Source organism: Anser brachyrhynchus, assembly GCF_964034855.1.
Source record: "Anser brachyrhynchus genome assembly, chromosome: Z".
NCBI classification, from domain to species: Eukaryota; Metazoa; Chordata; class Aves; order Anseriformes; family Anatidae; genus Anser; species Anser brachyrhynchus.
Genome location: NC_137697.1, coordinates 18,775,536 through 18,797,734, shown reverse-complemented (window position 1 = coordinate 18,797,734; position 22,199 = coordinate 18,775,536). Strand labels below are relative to the sequence as shown.

Here is a 22,199-nt window from a genome sequence, read left to right as displayed (position 1 = left end):
GTTTTTTAAATTGTATGGTGAAGAAGGGTAGAAAACATCATGAGGTGAATCAGAAATTCTTGCACTAATAGTGCTCAGACAGTCCTTTCACCTCTTAAAATTCTCTAAGATTCATGGACAATAGCACTGCATCTGCTCACCAAGGTATTACAGACAGCATAAGGCACATGTGCTTTACAACTTAGAGGTACAATATCAGCTCTCTCCACCTCTGCCGGTCAGAACCAAAGCCTACAGCCCTGCATAAAATTCTCCGCCAGGCTGTGGACTCAACGCATGAAGCACGAACACATGAAGCAGAGTGGGGCTGCATTATCACACCAGCAGATACTAAAATATTACACCTAAGGTCTAAAGGCAGCATATGGCCAGTGTATGAAGTTAATGCGTAATCCCACTTTTGAAAAAAATCACTTAGTTTGGGAAATTTGGACTTTGATTCTGAACCACTACAATATGAAGTCTCAGTGCTTCATCTGGAAACACTTAATACTACTGCTACTACACTTCCACTTATGTATAGCAGTATTTCTGGCTTCACACGTTGATCACTCCATGCAAGCCAATGTAATAGAAAAAGGAGCTTATTGGCTATTTCCACTTCGGGGACACTTTGTTCTGTTTTATCACTTTTCCTTACAGGAGATGGGAGAAAACTAGCCACGCCAAACATGCTGCTGTAACCGAAAAGCAGTTATTAATGGAGCTGTACATAGCAAGCTGCTCAGAATTTAAGCTACAACCATACTGCAGGATGGACCAGGACTGAAGTCTGCATCCTGCTGCACACACATGTGGTCAAAACCAAAGTAGCTACCACTAAGCTACAGTCTGCTTGTCAGAGGTGGTCTCTCGGGTGTGGTCTGACCACTGTAACTGTCTGACTAGATTAGACCATTATTATAATGAGAAAAGGAAAAACAAAACTTGACATGGAATTCATTCTGGATTCTCCAAAATCTTACATTTACATTATAAACCATGCAGTATGAACAAATCACAACATTTCAAATCAACAGATTTATCTCTACCTCCTGGAATCATGAGGGACAAAGCACTTGCAGAAAGGGACTTCGTGACTTTTCCAGAGATCTTCTTTTTCTCTGTGCTTTCTAATCGCTGACGAGCCACATGAGATGCAACTTCACTGGGTTGTTTTGAGGAGTTATCTGTGCTGTCCACACTCTCACTTCTTCCATTTATCTGATCTAAGTGTTCTGAAAAACTACCAACTGTACAAAGAAGGAATAAACATATTGAGGAAAAAATGGGGGTCAAGGAGGAAAAACTGTACTGTTGTGAGGTGGTAATTTTTCCTTCTGTCTATATGTCCATAGAACAATGCTTCAGAAATCTGAGTAATTTTTTCAGATACGCATAGAGGTTAACTGAATGAACTGATGCAACAGTGACTACAACGTTGTGTAGTCACTGACTAAAGCAAAATGTAGACAAAAGCAGAAGCAAGTTTGGTAGCTCATTATGCAATGCTCACCTTGAAGAACTTAATGATTAAGTTTATGATTAATACAATTATTTTTCATGTGAACTTCACCTAAAGTAAATGAGAGCTTCCAATCCTTCATAAGTTGCCAGCTTAACAACTTCAAAATCATTAAAAACACTAATTATAGTGAAATTTTTAATTACTATCTCCGGCTTTTATTCTTTGAGTGTTCTTCTATCACTTCCACAAGGAGGAAGATAACTAGCACCACAAATCTCAATATACAACCACAACGGTGTTAGTCTATCATAGGTAATGATTTTCCACAATGCTCAGTTAAGGACAACAGAATTTCAAGCAATTAAAAACAAACAAACAAAAAAAACAGGAAGACCCTACACCAAGTGAATAACCTGTGAAAGATTTCTTCAAAGATGCCATAGTAAAGTTGTGTGACCTTATGAAACAAGCAAGAAGAGTAAGTCTCTGACCTGTGAACAAAACTAATACTTAGTTTTTCTTCAAGATCACAGAATATCCTGTTACTAATGCACCACCACAGAAAAAAAAATGAAATTCTTCTTAAGTGTGATCAATAAGTTATGAAAGAGCAAGAAGCAATTTGAGTTAACAGCTGTGACTGCTGTGCTTAACTCCATCAATGTAACATTGAGGAGGGGAGTGAGCCCAGCTTAGAAAGCACACTCAAGATTTTGGACAAGAGAAGAAGATGGAAATGGCTATACAGCTGGATGGGCTTGAGGATGTTTTCCCAGAAATGGGGGGTGGAAGGGAAGAAAATACAGACAACACGGGAAATCATGGGTATAGGAATAGAAAGGATACGTAATACAAGGGTTATCTTGAGATAACTTATTGAGGTACAAAACTGTAGATGTGGAGAGGAGGTAACTGGAAACTACATAGGGTCAAATGTGAGACTGATACAAGCCTAGATCTGTGTTAAGTATCAGTTTTTCCCACAGATACATGGAACTCTCCTCTGAAAGTACAAAACAAGCAAGATAGTAGGGCCCTGGATCTTTCTGCAACCCATTCAAATGTTTGTGTTGGGAAAGGGATGCATAAAGGAGATATATTAATTAAGGGTTTATTACGCTTCTTCCTAGATTTCAAATGAGACAACTACAAACCGAGGGCAACCCTACAAACCAATTTCTACAAACCAAAGGCAACCCTGCCAATTCTGAAACAAATATACATCACTGAAAAGTTTTAATTAAAAACATGTAACAGTGCAGCACAGAGTGTTAGAAAATAGCTATACAGATCAGCTGGAAAGACTCCAGGATGATCAATCAAAAAATCACCAACCTATGCATGGGAAGGTATAAAAATAGTGCTTTATGTGCTTAAGGGACCTATGACTCATTCTCTCCAAACCAGAGCCCTCTTGAGATACTTTCTTTTAAGCAGTACTGAAATGCAGGATTTCTAAATCCATGAATATAAGTGCAAAACAAAGACGACTCTCAACCGTTTCTAATGTCATCAGTGAAGAGACCCACCCTGAATTACCTGATAGTGTGGAGCTGCTAATGGTACTTGCTGGAGTGGTTACTTCAGGTTCATCTTGCACTGTTTCCTCGCTCACTAACGGAGGCTTTTCCTGTTCTTCCCGGGGCCCCACTAAGCAGTTAGAATCATCCTGTTCTCCTTCAGCTGATATGGCCAGCTTTGGCAGCAAACCAGAACTATGTCGCTGCCTGCTACTCTCAGTGTCCGAGGAGGTGGATGTAGATATTTGTTGTCTGCAATAAAAATAAGCAAACTCTCATGCAGTTAACTGAGATGAGGTGGCTTGCTAGCCGACTAGCAGGAGGCGGACCACTTCCTTCTACTTACATTTCAGAATATTCTGAACTCCAGCTTAAAGATTCCACTGAAGGCAATGTTACACTCTTTGTTTTGTCTCCTGCATCTTCCTTTTCTTCACCTTGTGTTTGAGTGACTCGGTCTATGCTACTAAAAACCTGTTACAGAAGAAATAAACAAATAAACAAACCACACACAAACATATAGAAAAGTCCTCATCACTGACATTTGATGTAAAAAGATATTCAGGAAAGCAAGTTTATTTCAAGTGGTACTCTGCATGTTCTAAATGCTTATACAGTATTTCACAGTGTAAACTTCAAAATTCTTGAGCCTTCTTATATTTCTATACTTTCTGTTCTTAAAATGTTTTGCTTTCTTGGCTCCATATACAGGGTCACGAATAGTATCTCTTCTCATTACAAATTCATCAGCTTTCTCTGCATTTCACTGTGTGAACCACAAGACTACAAACAAAACCCATTGCCTTGGGGTCTCCAGGTCACAGGATCAATGCAAATGCTGAATTTACTCATAACCATAAAATCACAAAAGAAAAAAAACCCTACCCCTAGGAAACTACGTATCTACCAGTCAGATGTGGAAAGCAGACAAATGCATCTCAGAATTAAAGAATAAATTCTTAAGAATTTAAGACTCAGAAGTAAAGAATAAATTACTTGGCTAAAGGATTTAGAAAAAGTAAATTCTTAACATTTCAGAAGTCTGTTTGCTTAGCTGACAAACAGCATATAGAAATTGTTAGCTGTATATTCTACAGCTTGGCAGTTGCAGCTAGGGACACAGTGACATAATGACATTAACTTACTAAATCATTATTGTGGAACAGAGCTTTCAAGAGGGTAGAAGCTCACAAAATCCCAGAATCAAATAATGGTTGGAACGGATTTCTGGAGGCCACCTGGTCCAACACCCCTGCTCAAGCTAGGACACCTAGAGCAGGTTACCCAGGACCATGTCCAGGCAGCTTTTGAAAATCTCCAAGGAGAGAGACTCCACAACCTCTCTGGGCAACCTATGCCAGTGCTCTGTCACACTCACAGTAAAAAAAATGCTTCCTTAGGTTCGGACTGAACTTCTTGTGTTTCAGTTGGCTCCCACTGCCTCTTGTTGAAGTTATCTCCAAAGAGCCAAGTTATCTTGTCCAAGGTATCTTCAAAAAGACTGAATCATTTACTAATATCTGAATTTGAAACATGCCACCAAGTGAAAATAGTTTACATAGAAAATAACTGTATCTACAACTCCCGCCTCTGCTCCTCCATGCTATCACAGATACAATACATAAGTGGTACTGCAGAGCCACTACAAAATATACCAGTTAATTAAAGCATAAGCCATAACAAACAAGATACAAACAAACGCACATTTTCAAAATACCTTTAAATAGTTCCTAAAACATGTTAAACAAACTGCTCATTAATAGAAAGCTTTTGAAAGTCACTGCTGCCTACTATTAAAAGCATGCTCATTAGGCATTCTGCTTCTTAATCCATTATCTCCTGCCTATTTTTCATCTACGCTATTACCTAAGTATGTTCATTCTGCATTCCTTGCCCAGCAATAATTAGCTCTCATCTCTTCCCCTCCAGACACTCAGCTTTGTCTTCAATTCACAGCATTCAAATCACTCACTCAAATCCACTTTTTTTTTTTGACCAAATCACATGCTGACCACTATTTTGCTTCTTTTTTACAGTTTATTGTCACTTAAGCTCACCACTACTATAGGCTAGTACTGTAATCTTTGTTATGCCATCATCTGCAAGATACAACTGGAGCAACATTCAAACTATGCATAAAGAAAACCCACATGCATTTTCTACAGAAAATATCAAACTATTTATTTCATTTTCTACTACTTAAGGATTCAAGAAATAATTTTCTTGTACAATATTTTCATGTTTTTGGTACTCATGGTACTTGTTTCATTCTCACTCAAATTTCAGTTAATGTTTCAAGAAACATTGTACACGAACACCCTGTACACCTCTTTCATATCTAACATTTCTAAACTTTAGAAAAGCAGCAAAACATTTATGCATAAAATACGTATTAACATTATAGCAATTTTTACTTACTTTAGAAAATCTGTGTGAACATGAAGAAAACTGTCTTATCTCCAAATTAAAATCTTCATCATTTGTATCATCTTCTTCCTCAGTTTCCATATGGTGGTATTTTTCAGAACGAGCTACAGACAAGTATAATAAATTATTTGAATTGGCAAGTAGAAAAGGGTAATAAGCTTTATTATTAACTGAAAGCACAATTACACTATTAGTTCTCCTGAAATGTCATACCACCACCTAAATTGCACAGCTGCCAGAGTTCTGGCAAAGGAAATTTTCAAAACATTAAGCAAATACACAATCAAAGACAGTGATTATTTCAACAAGGTGTTAATTGATTTTTTTAATGCAATATAATACCTACTATCAAAATAACTTGTGTCATCTTCAGACTCCAACTGTGGAATAAATTCTGCTTTCTGCCTCAGCAGACTATTCCAGTCAAGGCTCCTGAAGAACTGATGCTGCTTTACTTCATATGCACCACCTGGGGGAGCCAGAGAAAAACACTGAGCAAATGACAACAAATCCACTGACATTAACTCAACTAAATCCCTGGTCAAAAAAATCCAAGTTAGCATGGAAAGGCACAGTCATCACTGGAGGTACGAACTTCTACTACCCTTTCTCACTAGTATCACCTAAACCTGTCAGAGCACCTCCTTGTTGCCATTTTTCATCAGGGTTGGCATTGCTTTTTCTTATTCTTCCCCCTTTTAACATCTTTATTTTTCTGGCCAGACTAATTATGCATTGGCCACACATTAGTCTGAAATAAAAATGTAAACATGTGCATTACATGAGTTATGAAGTAATTACAAGTTATAAAGTAATAAAGAATGATTCTCAATTGTTGCTCAGTGTAAACATCATTGCTGATTAGGAACTCCTTTTCTTTTAAGACAGTAATAAGCAATTCTATAGGAAATAATGTACAATTTACCTCATTATAGATTACTGCCTACTTTTTATAATGTGTTAAACAACTACATTAGTTTCAAATTAACAGACAACAGCTGTAAAAATGCAAAATACTGAAATAACAATAAACAATAACACATTAACACACTGAAAATACCTGGGGAAATGGGGGGAGATGTTTTAATAAACACAGATTTAATTCTGAAAACTGAACGTATTTGCTACAGCACAAGAGCTACTCCAACTTGATATGCAGCATAAACTTCGGTAGGTGAATGTTAAGTCAGGACAGAGCCATGGAAAAAGCATGAATTCTCCAGCACTGACCTCTAAGTCAGTGCTAAGATTTCTAGGTTGGGTTTTGATTTTCTGACTGCAGCAGGGAAAAAAAATCATGAAAGCCAAATCTTCCCAAAGGAAACCAAAATCATATCTAATCATAAGTAACTAGTCAAGGAGCGATAATTTTTCTGAACACAGTAATGGGATGTTAAAGCAAATGGTGTAATTCTTGACTAGATATCAGACACTTAAGACCCGAAGAGATTTTTTTTTTTGTCATTTTCCTTCTTCAGAAGAGTACAGTATCTGTCTCTCTTCTTTCAACTTGACTCTGCCACTCAGGTCTCCTGAGCAAATACACAATTACCGTTTTCATGGAGTATTATGCAGCTAGCTAATACTTATTAAACAGATAGGGCTGTCATTTGAAATGCATGGTGGAGCCTGGGATAAACCATGTTATTTTCCAGTGCCCCCGTGGGACCAGCCATGTTGCAGCCTCCATTTCTGTGAGTTGCTACTGACACTTAAAAAAACTTTGTTGTGGTTTCTAAACACTCCTTTGTGCTTCAAAGAATGACTGCAGAACTCTCTTCTTTAGACTGCCAGCTCTTGAGAGACTACAAACTGTCAGAAGAAATCAGCCCCTAAACAAACTAAACAGATGCTCCATGTAACTGCACTGACCATTACGGTACTTAAGCCAGCCTCATTCTAGCCAATTCACTTTCTCATCCAGCTGCAGCAAAACAGAGGCAGAATTTCCAATTTACTTGTGATCCAGCCTCTCACAGGTTGACAGTCCTGCTTTAATGCTAAATGGACCAGATAAGAGCATCCTGGCAATGAAACAATGAAAATGCCAGAAAGGTATTTTGTGTTATATGTTTAAATATATATATGTATGTAAAATATATATAAATACATATATATAAAATACATATTTAAATATAATATATATATAAAATTAAAAAAATATATATAAAAATATATATAAATAAAAAAATATATAAAACATATATATTTAAAACAAGGGAACAGAACTAGCCCTGGCTTTTCATTTTGCCTTCGATAGCGGTGCCTTCTGCAGTAGATGAAGCAAGTGGAGAAACCATCTTGGACATCATACCTCCCCTCATTCTTACTTTGTTCAACACTGGGGCAAGAGAGAAGAACAAGCTTTACAGCATGCCACTTACTCCAGACCATCAGCTACCGGGAAGGCTAAGGGCTGTTCATACAGATGCCATGTACTCAGGGAGCAAGAGACATGTAGTTCAGTCATTTCTGTCACTACACCACTTCCAAAAAGAAGACCTGTAGTTTGAGACCATGTCAACAGTACTTGGGGTCTAGGCTATACTCATGTTCCCCCTGAATGGCTGTGGTAAGGACAGTTATAAACTGATTCCCTAAGCTCTCCTTTTTTTTGTTGTTGTTGTTTAGCTTTAAAAATATGCATCACACTCTAACTGCTGGACTCAGTTTTGCCAGGAATTTTCTAAGTAGTTATGTTGACTCAACCTTCCACTTGGTTTCCTTAGTGTCCCAGTGTATTTATATTCCTGGAGTACAATACTCACTACAAGTAAGACTATAGTTTATATTCAGTCTCTTTTGTGCAGAAGGCCTTTTTTTGCTCTGTTTACTTGCTTTGCCCAGTGGGATGGTAGTCAGTGACTAGGGGTCCCATACACTAACACTTTAAAAATAACATGTAATATTCATTACTGCATCTCACCCGAATTCCCATGTAAATCCTGCTGCATCAACAAACCTATAAACTCTCTTACATAGACACACAGTGCGTTGCTTAGCCAGTACAGGCTCTCTATGCTGGATACAACATGCAAGGTTCTTCACTTGATATGGGATGAGCGCGGCACTGAATAACCACAGCAGAGTAAGCTGGCAGTTTGTATTCTCACTAATACCCAGTTATTTCCTTAACATTCATGCTTCTGATTCCATTCTTTTTCACGCAATATAATAGTGCTGAATGAGAATGATAGGACCTTTCAGACAGTCATTTCTGATTAACGCCTGGAGGAACCAATTTGCCAGGTAAAGATACTTCTGAAAAAGTGGGCATCAGTTGTATACGTCTTCCCCTTCTCTATTTTTGTGTACAGTTATTTAATACTGCATTCATGAAGTAATCCCATCCTATGCCTAACTGGATGTTTGAGAGGTTTCTGTTTTACTAATTCAAGTGAAAGAAGAATAAATGACTACATGTAAACACCACAAAAGGACAGTCATCATCTGTTTAAGGTCTTATTACTGGTTTGAATCTGTAAATTAACCCCTGCCATAACAGCTTGTCATGTTACTTGCCCCGACAAATGTTTCCCAGACCTCCCATCTCCACCCCCGCCCCCCCCAAAAAAGTGAACAAAAGCTCCACTGGTGAATATATTTCTAGGACACTAACAAAACTTTTAGTAGTTCTCCTAACCTGTTCCCAGTCTTTCCAAAGGATTCTGCCTGAGCAACAGGGTAATGAGATCCTGAGCGTCTGGAGGTGGTGCTTCATCCTTTTCAGGCCAGTTGATTTCATCTAGCAAAAAAAGACAGTTGTTTCTTATTATTTAATTCTGATCCCAACATTCAGAAAAAGCTATCTAAAGCTAGCATTGTAATCTAACAGTAAAGTCAGAGTTAAGACTTTTCCAAATTGCTCTGTTGCATACCAATTACTTCTGATTTTAGTATTCTCTACACAGATTTAATAAACTTATTTTTATGCTCCCATTTTCGTCAGAAGTATCCTTTAACCCAAAACAGTGTTTAACAGCAAAATACAGCAATGCTTGGCTCGAGGAAAAGTATTGCAAAATTCCATCAGGCTTGTATGTTGTCCTTTTTCCCCAATGTCCCCCCATTTCCCTGCCAAATCATCATGGTTTAAATTTTAGTTCTGTTCAATGGAAATTGCTGATAAGATGGACGCAGCTGACTTGACCCAGGAGTCACTGCTTACATCTGTAGTTCTCTAACGCTAGACATTCACTAAAGTCATTACTCCCATGACTAAGGGCTGAGGTATTGGCCTCTGCTCTGGAGAGATCCATGCCAATGTAGCTTTTTTCCAAGTCTCTCATGCTTGAGAGGAAAAAACTCACTCTTCTGATTTTCACATTATTAAGCCTTTTGTACTTCTTAGGAAGTTGCACTTAAATCCACCAGTCACAATATTAGACTGTGCAACATCTAGGTAGTGCTGAATAAAAATTCTGCCAAACCCTGATTTAAATTAAACAGTGGAAAACAGTGCCAGTTTCGAGATCAACGTGAACTTTATGACAGCTTACACAGCTATTCTCATCTGATTTTTAGCAGAAGCTGCATCTACAAGTGTAATATATTGCAGGTTTAGACAAAACCCTGCAAAAGTTTCTTGGAAGGTACAAGGATTTCAGTATCAGAGAAACAGAATACTAGGACCTCAGAAAACAGAGAAGGCTGTTAAAGATTGTGTTGTAATTATATGACCTAGATTTTTTCCTTTAAAATGGTCTCCATTGAAGACATAATGATCAGAATTTACACAGGAGTTTCACCTTTGCATTTTGGAATTTAAAGAAAGGTACTGAAATAAAAAGGCATGAAATGTAACCCATTTCTGGAGGTTTATTTTTAAACCCTACCATTTTAGATACCTAGTTTACACTGAAGCTTCCCACCACTTACTCATAAAACTTGAGGGGAGGAAAGACAAACCATAATAAAGAAGAAAGAAGCTAAGATGAGGGGGCTAAAACAAGTAGATTGTCAAGTTGAATGCAGACTTCACCAACAGAAACTGGAACAAAACTCTGTGCTATGGGTTGGGTTCTGTAACATGGCTTTTTCAGTTGAATACAACGGGACCATATATTTTAGCACAGGAAACTTATCCAAGGAAACAGTTCTCTTGCAGATGTTCACAGTAGGAATGATTTCAGGAAGACATTTAAAATCAAAAGGAAAAGCATGACAATCAAACATTAAAACAAGAAAGTAAGCTGATCAACGGTGTTGTAGAGTAAGTGGGAATGGATCAGGTTTGCAAAAATACACATCCACAGATAATTTGACATGATGCTTTATAAAGTGTAAAATTAGTGCAACATGTGAAATAAAGTCTAAAGTCAAATTTGGTCATTAATTTTAAACTATCCCCCCACATCCTCCCAGCCAGGCAGCATAAAGATAAAAACACATGTGCATGTGTCTGGAAATGCAATAAAAACATGAGTTATTTCCATGTTTGTCTGCCTACAGCTTCCATTGCAGTCTAAATCTGCTTTGGAAAATAAAGCATGAATAAAGCTGCACTGCAGCCACGAGGCATTGAGAACAAAGCCGGCGTTTGCTGCTCGCGTTAATTAAACAGTTGATTCTCCTTGCCACTCAGGCTCTGGTGTATCACATCAGAAAACTGCACAGTTATAAATCCATAAACAGCTAGGGTGTTTTATAAGGAGGCAGCTCTGCTATACTACAGACAACTCTCAAATACATTTTGTTAAAGTTTGTTAAAGGTGCAAACATGTCTGGCTTTTAATGTCAGAGGCAGCGAAAAGTGAGATGATGACAGACTAATTCCTTTTGTTCAAAGGGGATTTGACGAGTTCTCAGAGAACGAGGAACTGGAGGTTCACTTAGTTTTGTCTCTGTTGGGTTTGTTTGTTTGTTTTGGTCTTAGTTAGCGGACCTTTTAGGCAGACTGTAAAACAGACTGGGAAATATTCAGTAACAGAGGTGCTATTCTGTTGAACTTTCAGCATAAATAGAGGCCTTCTACATCTATGCATCTGGGAAATTTATGGAAACAGCAGGTAGGATAGTAAATGATTCTGTTTAATTATCATTCAGTTTTGCCACAAGCCACAAAACAATACTTAGGGTCAGCTTGCAGGTTAAGATCTAAAAGGTTATTGAATTTTAAATGAAAGAAGAACAGCTGTTACAGAAATAACATTACACTAGAACAATCACGAATGAAATCATTAACAATCTGTGGATTGAATTTGTTTCCTTCTCTTTCTCATTATTTATTATTTGAGAGACACTTGTTTTAGGGTTTTATCACATCTTTGTTAATTTCTTCATTGTGTCATGAGGCATTTTCCCATTTATGCAAATTTATTTTAACCATTTCTTCTCTGGTATAATTTCTTTACTAAAGACTGTAAACACTGTGCCATGGAGGCACTACTTTTCTACTAATTCTGCTTTTGTTTTTCAAACAGCGTAGCGTAGCTTCATCATTGTACTCTATATTACTGCACTTCTGTACTCAGTAACAATATGTGGTAAATTCAGCTTTTAATATATATTTATTCTTACTGCTTTGACAGCAAATCAAATATTACAGTACTGAAATAATGGTGTCTTTTTTGAGCAAAACTAGCTTGAAACTTAGTGTATCAATAAAGCTGTAAATATCTTTACTATTAACATAAATTGAAATTTTTGACAGCAAACTAAGAAATCTGGTTCTTTGTGATGATCCTTACCACTGATTACTTGTCCAAACAGCTCTTCTGGCGTATCTCCAAAGAATGGCACACACCCAACAAGAAATTCATAAAGAATAATCCCCATAGCCCACCAGTCCACTGGTTTTCCATAACCCTGTCTCAGTATTACTTCAGGAGCTATGTATTCAGGTGTACCACAGACCTAAAACAAAAGAAAACAAGCATGATGGTAAATTCAGTCTAGTTATGTCATATCATTTGTACCTCTTGAAATGTAAAATAATGTAGAAAAATAGAAAAATGAAATTCAGTATATTTTAGGCTGTTGAGCTTGCATAATGCATTTTTAAATGACCTATCTACACATATAAGTAATCACATTTACATTTCTGTCATGCAAGGGACAGTTTGTTTTTCATACATGCGAGACTGTCACAGCAAATATTTTATTTAATTTAAACATATCCTTATCTTTAAAAGAAAGTTGTGACAGTTTTATCTTAAGTAACTTTTACAGCGAACAGATTGTGAGCAATGGTAATGAGGCATGCTTAAAGGGAAATGGGCCATATCAAGGATTTTAGCACCCTTGGTTGTACAATGCATCATGAGCTCCACAAGTACTCTGCTGAGACTTCTGAATTCCTTATAAAAACAGTTTTCCATTTGTCTCTCTCACAGGCTCACTTGCACACAATTAGGTTGTTCATCTTACTAATAGACCCAAATGGAGAAAGAAAAAAGACTACCATAATCTGCAGGGCATCAGAAGAAGTAACTGACACACCACCAGAACACCAATGCAGAAATAACAACAGCTTATGTGGTATTATAGTACATTTTGGTGTCAAAACATCACTTCATTCAAACAATCAATGTAAAAGTGAAAAAGGCTGTGTCTTACTTGTTTATCAAGGAATTCTCTGGCATCCTTCTCAATGTGACCCTCATACAGATTGGTAGTCAAACTCATTAGCCCCACCTTTGACAGACCAAAGTCTGTAAGCTTTATATGGCCCATGGACGTTACCAATAAACTGAAAATTAGAATGATTTGAAGTTACTGTGATATAATGCAAAATTATATCCTTATTATTATTATTATTATACTCAAAATTATATCCTTATTATTATACTCAGAGGAAAATGTTTCAACAGCACTGCAAAAATATAAAGACAGATTAAAAAGAAATTTAACCAAGTACAAAACACGTTAAGAATATGACAGTCACAAACATGTTACTGTTGTTATAAGATGTAAATGAACTTTCTATATGCAATTGCACATCACCTTAGAGAATCAACTAAGTGTTAAAAGTTAATGCTAGATTATTTGAACAAAAAGAAATAGTAATTCTGAAAGAACTGGAATAGAATTAATCCAGCTTTTGAAGTGAGGTGGGCATTTTCTGCTTGTAGCAAGCTGGGTCATTCATTTGAAAAGAACTCAGGTATTAAGTTAGCTGGTAACACTACACTGGCCTGAGGTGTCATGCCGTGAAGGTATTTTCAGCCAACAGATGTGACTGATTCTTTTTTTTTTTTTTTTTTTTTAAAGTGAAATGGGGAGAAGATTAATGGAGATACAACAGCCATATTTTTCACTACAAATACATAGTGGAAAGCCTCTGTATTTTTAAATACTGGGGAAAAAAAAAAAAAAAGCAACAGGAAAGATTTCCATAGTGGTCAGTCTTACTTTTGTAAATGCAAATAGCAAAAACCTGCATGTTGATGATACTTTGTATTAACCTGTTTTTAAGCATACTTAGATCTTTTCCTTAACATCCAATATGCCAAAAAACATTTCAGCCCTCCATTCAGCCAAAAAAACAAGAACATTTTTCATTATCTATTCAGATAGCCTCTTCCATCTTAAAGGACATTAAAGAACACTTTTGGAAACATACATTCCCTGTAATTACAGATAATGAAAATTCACATATTGGGCAGAAATTGTAAATCCATGTAACATTTATGATATTAAAAAACAAAACATTTCTGGTACAGCAAAATTACACTTTTCTTATTTTATCTAACCATCTCAAGGTACTCTTTTGGTTATATTCTATATACATACTTGTCTGGCTTCAAATCCCTGTGTACAATTCCATAATTATGAAGGTATTCCAAAGCCAGAACAGTCTCCGCAAAGTACATCCTTGCCATGTCTACAGGTAAGGGACCCATATTCTTCATCAAAGTAGCACAGTCTCCACCTGCGGAAACAGGACAAATGTTCCAGATGATGCCATAAATTCTGAGGTGTACAAGCATAATCCATATATGCTGCAGAAGCAGACACAAATTGCAGTCATATATGTTGATTTTCCAGTCAGATGACCCAATTTAACATGCAAGCACACTAACTACTGAACTGAAAAAACAGCATGAAGCTGGGATAGAGTGGTACAAGAGTTCAGCTGGAAACCAGTAAAACCCATGCTTCTACTTAAAAAAAACAACAACAACAAACAGTTCAGACAACCACAGCCTCAGCTGCAAGTAATTCATCTTTCACAGTCTTTGTCCACTGTCTTCCTCCAACGTCAGCACCTTTCCGAATTTCTTCCTCTTCCTTTGCAAAAAATATTGCAAATACCGCAAGACATGCTAATGAAAATCTGAACTCCAGAAAAGTTCATTTTCACATGAACTTTGAGTGGTAAGATACTTATAATTACAGTCTATGAAAAACTTTATTCAAAGATCAGTTATCCCCCATTATAGCAGGAGAAAAAGTGTTTTAAAAGACCTCACTAAGGGATAATGAATGGGAAAAAAAGCCACCTTATTCTTAAATTTAGATCCTGAATTGTAGTGCCAGCGTACAGAGGACACACAGGGTATTTCCCATGTACTTCAGGGATTACATTTCTTTTCTGGTGTGACAAAAACCTGCTCTTCCCCTGTAAACCAGAACAGACACTTTACCTTCTACATATTCCATGACCATACATAAATGACGTCTTGTTTCAAAGGAGCAATACATGCTGACAACAAAAGGATTTTCTGCAAATGTCAGGATATCGCGCTCAACAAAAGCCTGTTGGATCTGGTTTCGAAGGATGAGATTTTGTTTATTAATTTTCTTCATGGCAAATCTTTGTCTGGTTTCTTTATGTCTCACAAAATAAACCGCACTGAAGAAGTCCAAAAGGGGGAGAAAAAGAAAAAGCACTAACTGTATTAAAAATGTATTTTAAAAAAAATACATTTAACAAATAAATACATGCAATATATTACATATATCCAAAACATTGTAAAAAGACTTGGTTTTAATCTAATGGAGTTGACAAACCTTTCAACATTACAGAATAGCTGAAGACCTCATTTTGTTTCATCATGAGGATCAGTTTCAGTCAACACAAATTAGTACACAAATTGAAAACAAACAAACCAAACAGCCTACCCCAACAGAAACAAACACTCTCAGCTCAGAGTCTGGGAGTTTCCATCAGCAAAGGATTATATATGGAAATCAGCCATGGCACAGTGATAAAAATCATTCTGACAAATGCTTATTCTGTAAGTGTGCAGTCAGACAATTATGACTCAGACTCTGTCCAGGGGATTTTAAAACATGTCACAGGTTTCTCATGAAGGTTACTCAGAATTTGCTCGATGAGGTGGCTCCCTCATTGCCAGGTGCAAAATGCATCATCTTCTGTACTTGTTCAGAACCTGACATCAGCACTGATCCATATCAGGGGTAGGTCACCAGTAGGTAATCCAAAATAAAGATCACTTTAACAACATGGTAATATGGGATTAAGATGCATCTTGACCTGCAGAATTTCACTGTGGTATTGGGTATAAAGTTTGCTATAAACTTGGTTAGATAAGGTCAAGGTACTGGGGGAAGCAAAGTTAATGAAAACCTCAAATGTACAAACATTCTTGCTTTCAAGGCTCAGGAAAAAGAATCAACCTGCCATGAAACACGGACATAGGACATGACTGCTGCATTTCTCAAAATCCCTTGAGGCAAATCCTGAAAACATATACCTTGCTTGAAATCCACTTTGCAGCATTTAATGCTTATAGCATCTCCAGTATGTAATTACCACAGTAGTGAGTGATTATGGAAAGAAAGGACAAAAAGGAGAAAATAAAGGGAAAAACAGGACTCAGTTATGTAGTTTTTAAATTCAATTTGTTGTCCCCATGAGGTCCAATTATCAGCATACAAGTATTTAAGTACAAAAAGCAATTTTTGCCTTACGATTTTTATGAAAACATCTTCACACTACTACAAAACTTACAGACACTGGAAAAATCAACACTTTCTACTTTCCTTAGTGGAATATTTTTTCTAGACAAGAAAGTTTCTCTTATTCATTCTAAAAATTTTCAATAGTCCCTTGCTGTTTGTTGTCTGAACGTAGAGTAGGTAAAAGACATTACACCATCATGAAACTAGGGGGAAAACACCTTGGGCAAAACCAAAGACAAACCCCACCCTTAATGCCTCCTACTAGGTCTTGCTCCTTGCCCCTCCCAAGCTCAAAGAAACACCAAGTTATACAACTCCAGGACTCCTCCCTGCTGGCTTCATGACTTTTGTCCTGCAGCTCTTCCTACCACTCCCATTACACTCATTTCTTTCTCCACCTCTTCTGTACAACTCGGCCTTTGCTTTTCTTTCCTTTATGTTCTGTTTTTCCTCTCTCTTTTGTTACTACCTGCTGTTCATCTGTCTTAAATTTCTTAACCTCCTGTAATTTCATCTTTTCTTTTCCCTTTTTCAGTTCCTTTGTGCATTTTTGGCTTGTAGAAAAGTGGGTCTTTCACACGCCTGAAGCCTCAACACTTTAAAAAAATGAAACACCTCTTTTCCTATGGTAGCATCTGTAGAGTTGTTGCTACTGTATTTAAAGATGAAAAACTGGTAAGTTTGAACTATTCAATCCAGTAAAATATCTGAGACATGCTGGCTACTTTTTCAGCAGTTCTCTAAATTACTTTCTCTAGCCCTGTAGTTGCAGGCAGATAATTGTATAAATTTGCACTAGAATTCAGTTATCCACAACTCCTTAGAAAAAAATCAGTATACCATATTCACAAGACAAATGCAACACAGTTCTCTCTCTTGCACTTAGATACGTATACTCTGTTTATATGATACAAAGTGATTTTAAAAGATCTTCAATATACAAAAATGCGTATCATTACTTACACACACCCTATGTTGTCTCTCACAGTAACCTGAGCAAGCATCATTATAAAGAAAACTATGCCCTGAGCAGAAGCAAAGTATTCCTATTGCAAACCACCTCTCTCCCTTCAGGATGCTCCCAATTCACAACAGCTATGCATTTCCCTAGCATACCAGTACTTAGCAAGGCACGGTCTTTTACAACTGCATCCTGTACACTCAGACACATGTGGTTCTCAGCTCCCACCCTTTGGAAGGCAGTATTAGAATTTGCTGAAATGTGACTAAAATGATATATAGAAAATGCAACTCTTCCCCTCCCCAACGTTAAATTAAAAAAAAAAAAAAAAAGAAAAAAAAGAAAATAAAAGGTTGTGCATTTGAAATAAACCAACACAGCAACCTTCCTGGGACCCCAACTTAATCTAAAAAATGGAAAGCTTGGAGTAAAGCACATAGATACCAAGACATCGAAGACGCTGAACTTCCAAGTACAAAGAAAAGATCAACCACAGTGAGTTCTGCTACACATTGACTGTTTTATTTTGAACCCTTACTTGCCGTCTTTGAAGTATGCTTCTGCTATTGAATAATTAGTCACGAAGAAGATTGGGATGGCCTTTCTGTTTCCCTTTCCATTCCCTGAAGCTGTTCCTTGCTACACTTTCCTAATTCCTGCACTGAACGCACTCTCTTTTCCCCACAGGCTGACTATCCTCTGTTGCTCTCTATTCTTTACTTTTCAGGATGCTATTCCCGGAGCATTAGACAGAAGTTTATCTTTGCTTTATATGTGCTTTTATGAGAACACAATACCTCACTCCCATTTTCCTGGCATTGATCACTAAATGCTCAGTTCATAATTTTTGGTATGTTATAAAGAGAACTGTAAATTTGAGGATTCCTTTAATACAAGAGAAATGTATTAGGAACACCCAGAACATTTGATTGCCCTCTCCATCCACTCAAGAAATTAATAACTTCTGGGATTGTCCAAACACTGCCTCCTTCCACTTCCAACGTAAGTCTTTCACTCAGCTTGAACAAGCATTTCTACAACACCTTTAGATAGGCACAAATATAAAACACTATGCACATGTGTTGAGATGACAAGAAAAATGAAAACAATGTTTAACTTCATTCTTGAACTGGTTCAACTTAACTAATATGCAACCTACACTTCAAATCCTACAACAAAAATTCCTGTTTTTTCCTTAAATTACTCACAGGCTTCAGGCCTACTTTACTAGGCCTAGCTCTTCCATAACTTCAAATTTTAGATATATTTTACAATCTCATCTACATTCAGTGCCTGAGGTTAATGTTGCCGTGTGATTTGCTTTGACCTGATTCTCTTATTTGTCAAAGGACCTTGAACTCCTTGTGGAAACAAAGGTACTGTACTTTCTATATTCACTGTTCAAAAGTTACAGCTGCTAACCAAGCACTATGCTTCATTTTCACAAGCAACATCCTGAGAAGAGACTGCTAAGTTCTGTACTACCCTGGAATTATGTCTGAATTGTCTCCAGTGCAGGGCAGCCATTTGTGAGGCCACGATTCATATCACAGCACTACAGTAAAGTTTACAGATAGTTATTTAAGACCAGGACTCACAAGCAACACTGTACCACCTCCTAGCTAGAAAATGTGCATCACCACATCAGATTTATTTGTGGGCAAGGAAGTAATGCTGCCAAAAGCACTGCAGCATTCCTAAGATAAGCATCCAGTGTGGTGTAAGTGAAGTGCACAGCTTCGTCTCAGCAACATTTTGGATATATCCTATTCTGCACAGTAGTGTACAAGATCCTAGCCATCTGAGAAAGAACAGGATAGCTGTGATTCGTGGTACTAGTCCTATTTGTATCAACATGTCACAAATTTTGGCCAGACAAACCATCTGTCCATGTGTAACTGAAACAACTTCTTCTATCTTTATGGCAGCCAGTAAACACTGATGCACAGTGATGAAACCACTGTCAGATTTTCTGTAAATAAGCTCAGTAAGAACTATTCCGTATTTGGAAAATAAAAGCTTGAGAAACTGAGTTCTTCACCAGTTTGTAGCACACTGCACATTCAGGAACTACACAATTTGAAACCCTCAGTACTGTAACAACCTTTCTCTACCATCAGAGAAGATTGTATTAGCTATCAATATTAGATCCTCACATATGTATTAGCTACAAAAGAAAGAGTACACTTGGCCTGTGCTGTACTGAGAAGGGAGGCTCACTCTAGAACAATGAAGTCCATGAGTTCAAAGTTCACTATTTTGTGTAAGCCCACAATGAATGATGAATATAAGATACCTAGCACAGAAACTGCCAGCCTTGTTTTTAAGCTGCTCTTTAAAGCTATGGGCATCTAGGAGCTAAAACCTCTTACTCTGTGTAGACCAGTCACCCACAGAGGTAAAAGGTAAGAAAAAAAAAAAGGAATACAGTTTACTTGATCTGCAGTCCTCTCTGAGGTGGTGCTATTTAGTACCATTCTCAACTCAACTAAACACGAGCAAGTAGAAGAGACAATAATGAGTATTCACAGGTTAGGGGCAGCAGCTGCTCAAGCCAACATTGCTGATGAGTTGTGAAACTTATCTAGTGACACAATTAGCCAGTAGGCCATGTACTTATTCATTACACACATCTCTTTCTGTAGAAGTGAAAACACTCCTGCTAGATGCGGTATCATGTATTTGCTTTAAGGAGACACAGTCAAACATTAGTAAAGACCAACTGAACTAACATCACTCCCCTCCCTGAAATCAAACAATCTTCGTTTTGTTGAGCTAGCTCAGGAGAGCAGGCTGATGCCACCTTAAAGAGGGGGACTACTTGCGACCTCTCAGAAGCTGAAAAACGGAAAAAAAATGTTGCTTTGAGTGCAGTAAAAGTTTAATATTTGGGAAGTATGAAAAGGAAAATTTTGGCTGGCTGAAAACAAGTCAGATAGACAGCTTGTGAAACCATTAGTGACTTGGCCAGTGTCCTACATGTTTACTGATTCACAGCTTGTTTAACTTCTTGTATATTCCCAGCCTGATACACATCATCTACTATACAGTCATTTAATTGCACTACAAATGAGTTTACCCAAACAATTAAAAGCAGAGAAATCCTAAGATATTTACTCAAACCTTCACAAAACCAATAGCTTATATTTAAACTCATCAAGTTTAACATATCTGACAAATCTCTGCTACAGCATGCGAAGACCAACAATCACCCTGTCAAGCAAAGCTTTCCATTTCACTAATGAAGGCAAAAACACCACAATAAAGTCAAAAACACCACAATGTATATATGTATTTTTTGAATTGCTTCAGAAGGAAAACCTCCCTTATATTCTCAAAATAAGTATTGTAATAGCATACTAAATTTAATATGTCAGAGCACAAAATATGCCCACTGATGGAGAATAAATCAATGAAGCTCATGCAGAATTCACACATTCACGTTATTTCAAAAAGTTAATGGCCTGGAAAAGCATGGAAGTAGAAAAAAACACTTGTAGCATAGTAACAGTAACTTTTATTTCAGCTGCTTATACTTGTAATAAAGTGCAATAAACGCCTATGGGTCAGTTTATTGCATTGTATTTACAGATGAACAGATATTGTTGATTAATTACACTTCATTTTGTAGATGGCTTAAAAAATATACAGGTAACAGTGATGTGCTCCCTTCTAAACTTTGCTGTAAGTTTTGAAAAAAAACAATCACCAATTGTCAAGAAAAAGAACACGTGATACTCATCAGAAGTCTGTTAATAATACTGTCCCTTTTATCTGACTTAGCAGAGAAATTCAAGCAAACAGAAATTCTTAAAAAAGTGATAATAGAGAATTTGAGTTTAAGCCTCCAAAACTTTGCAAAACTTTGAGCAACGTTAAAGACGAGATGCTAACATCACTTTTGAAAGTGATGAGCAAATACTTTAAAAAGTCTATTTCCACACAGTTCATTGAATTTATTCCTTTTCCTCTAAATTAGTTAGTATTTGGCTGTATCTCTTTCTTTCTTGCTGATTTTTCTTGTAAGAAGTAACGATTTAAATCAAAAATCCCAACCAACAAAACGCACTTTGTTGTTGTTTGCTTAAGCATGGAAACAATAGCACTCCACTAAAGCTGATTATTACCACCAGCATATCTCTATTTCAACAGTCAACAAAGGCTATGATGATTCATACAGAATCCAGATACACTCCATGCTGTTCAACCTCAATCAGCTCTCCCTTTCCTCACAAATTTATGGGGGTCTCAACAAATTTTTACGACATCTATGACAATTTTACCTGTTATGCGTATTAGAAAGGTGTTTCACCCAGTAAGTATTTATTTTCCCTGCCACAAGCACAAGAAAAAATATCCTACATGCCTACATCATATGTGCCATAGAAAGCCTGGGCTTTTCATCCTTACTTGTCCCTTGTTTCAAACAGATAGCTCTCTCAGTCTGTATTTCTTAATGGTTCATCAGGACTTCTTCCGGCTTTAAAATGTATGAAGCAAGAGCCCCAGGACTACTGCACCTCTGACTTCTGGTGGCCAGCCTCACACTGCTGGTTGCAGCATGCCTGTCTGCCACCACTCCCTCTTTTCTCCATTGCACACCAACCTAAAACTGTAAGAAGCTGGGCAGGTCCAGTGACTCAGACGCCCTTTTCTCTGACATGGACCTACCCCACATGGTTCTTCTTCTCTTCCTCCAGTAAGACAAAGAGGAAATTGGGTAGGAGATGAAAGAGGGAGGGAGGGAGCTAAGCATCTGCCAAGGGAAGGAAGAAGGGATGCAGCCAGGGAGTGGAGCAGCAGCTACTGCTAAGTGCCAGAAGAAAGGCTTTTGAAGTCTTAGGGTAATTTGGAGAAACTAGCATACAGTAATGAGTTTGCCTAGGGAGAAATTCTGAGAAAATGAACTGTTAAGAGGTTGAACATTGAAAAGCTGTATTTGGATATTTACATAACTTTAATGCAAATTATGCTA

The 22,199-nt window shown here is 37.2% G+C and overlaps 1 protein-coding gene across 11 annotated transcripts in view; it reads right to left on the bottom strand.

The window, feature by feature from the left end:
* MAST4 (microtubule associated serine/threonine kinase family member 4) overlaps window positions 1-22,199 on the bottom strand; it is a 296,539-nt gene that overhangs the window by 13,509 nt on the left and 260,831 nt on the right. For all 11 annotated transcript variants that reach the window (XM_080573069.1, XM_080573072.1, XM_080573073.1 and 8 more), the window contains 10 exons: window positions 14,982-15,190; window positions 14,128-14,266; window positions 12,952-13,084; window positions 12,084-12,249; window positions 9,038-9,139; window positions 5,741-5,863; window positions 5,386-5,498; window positions 3,314-3,441; window positions 2,987-3,219; window positions 1,032-1,232 (listed from right to left, as the gene is read on the bottom strand). In XM_080573069.1, coding sequence (XP_080429195.1) covers window positions 1,032-1,232; window positions 2,987-3,219; window positions 3,314-3,441; window positions 5,386-5,498; window positions 5,741-5,863; window positions 9,038-9,139; window positions 12,084-12,249; window positions 12,952-13,084; window positions 14,128-14,266; window positions 14,982-15,190 — 1,547 coding nt within the window. The remainder of the gene's footprint in view (window positions 1-1,031; window positions 1,233-2,986; window positions 3,220-3,313; window positions 3,442-5,385; window positions 5,499-5,740; window positions 5,864-9,037; window positions 9,140-12,083; window positions 12,250-12,951; window positions 13,085-14,127; window positions 14,267-14,981; window positions 15,191-22,199) is intronic.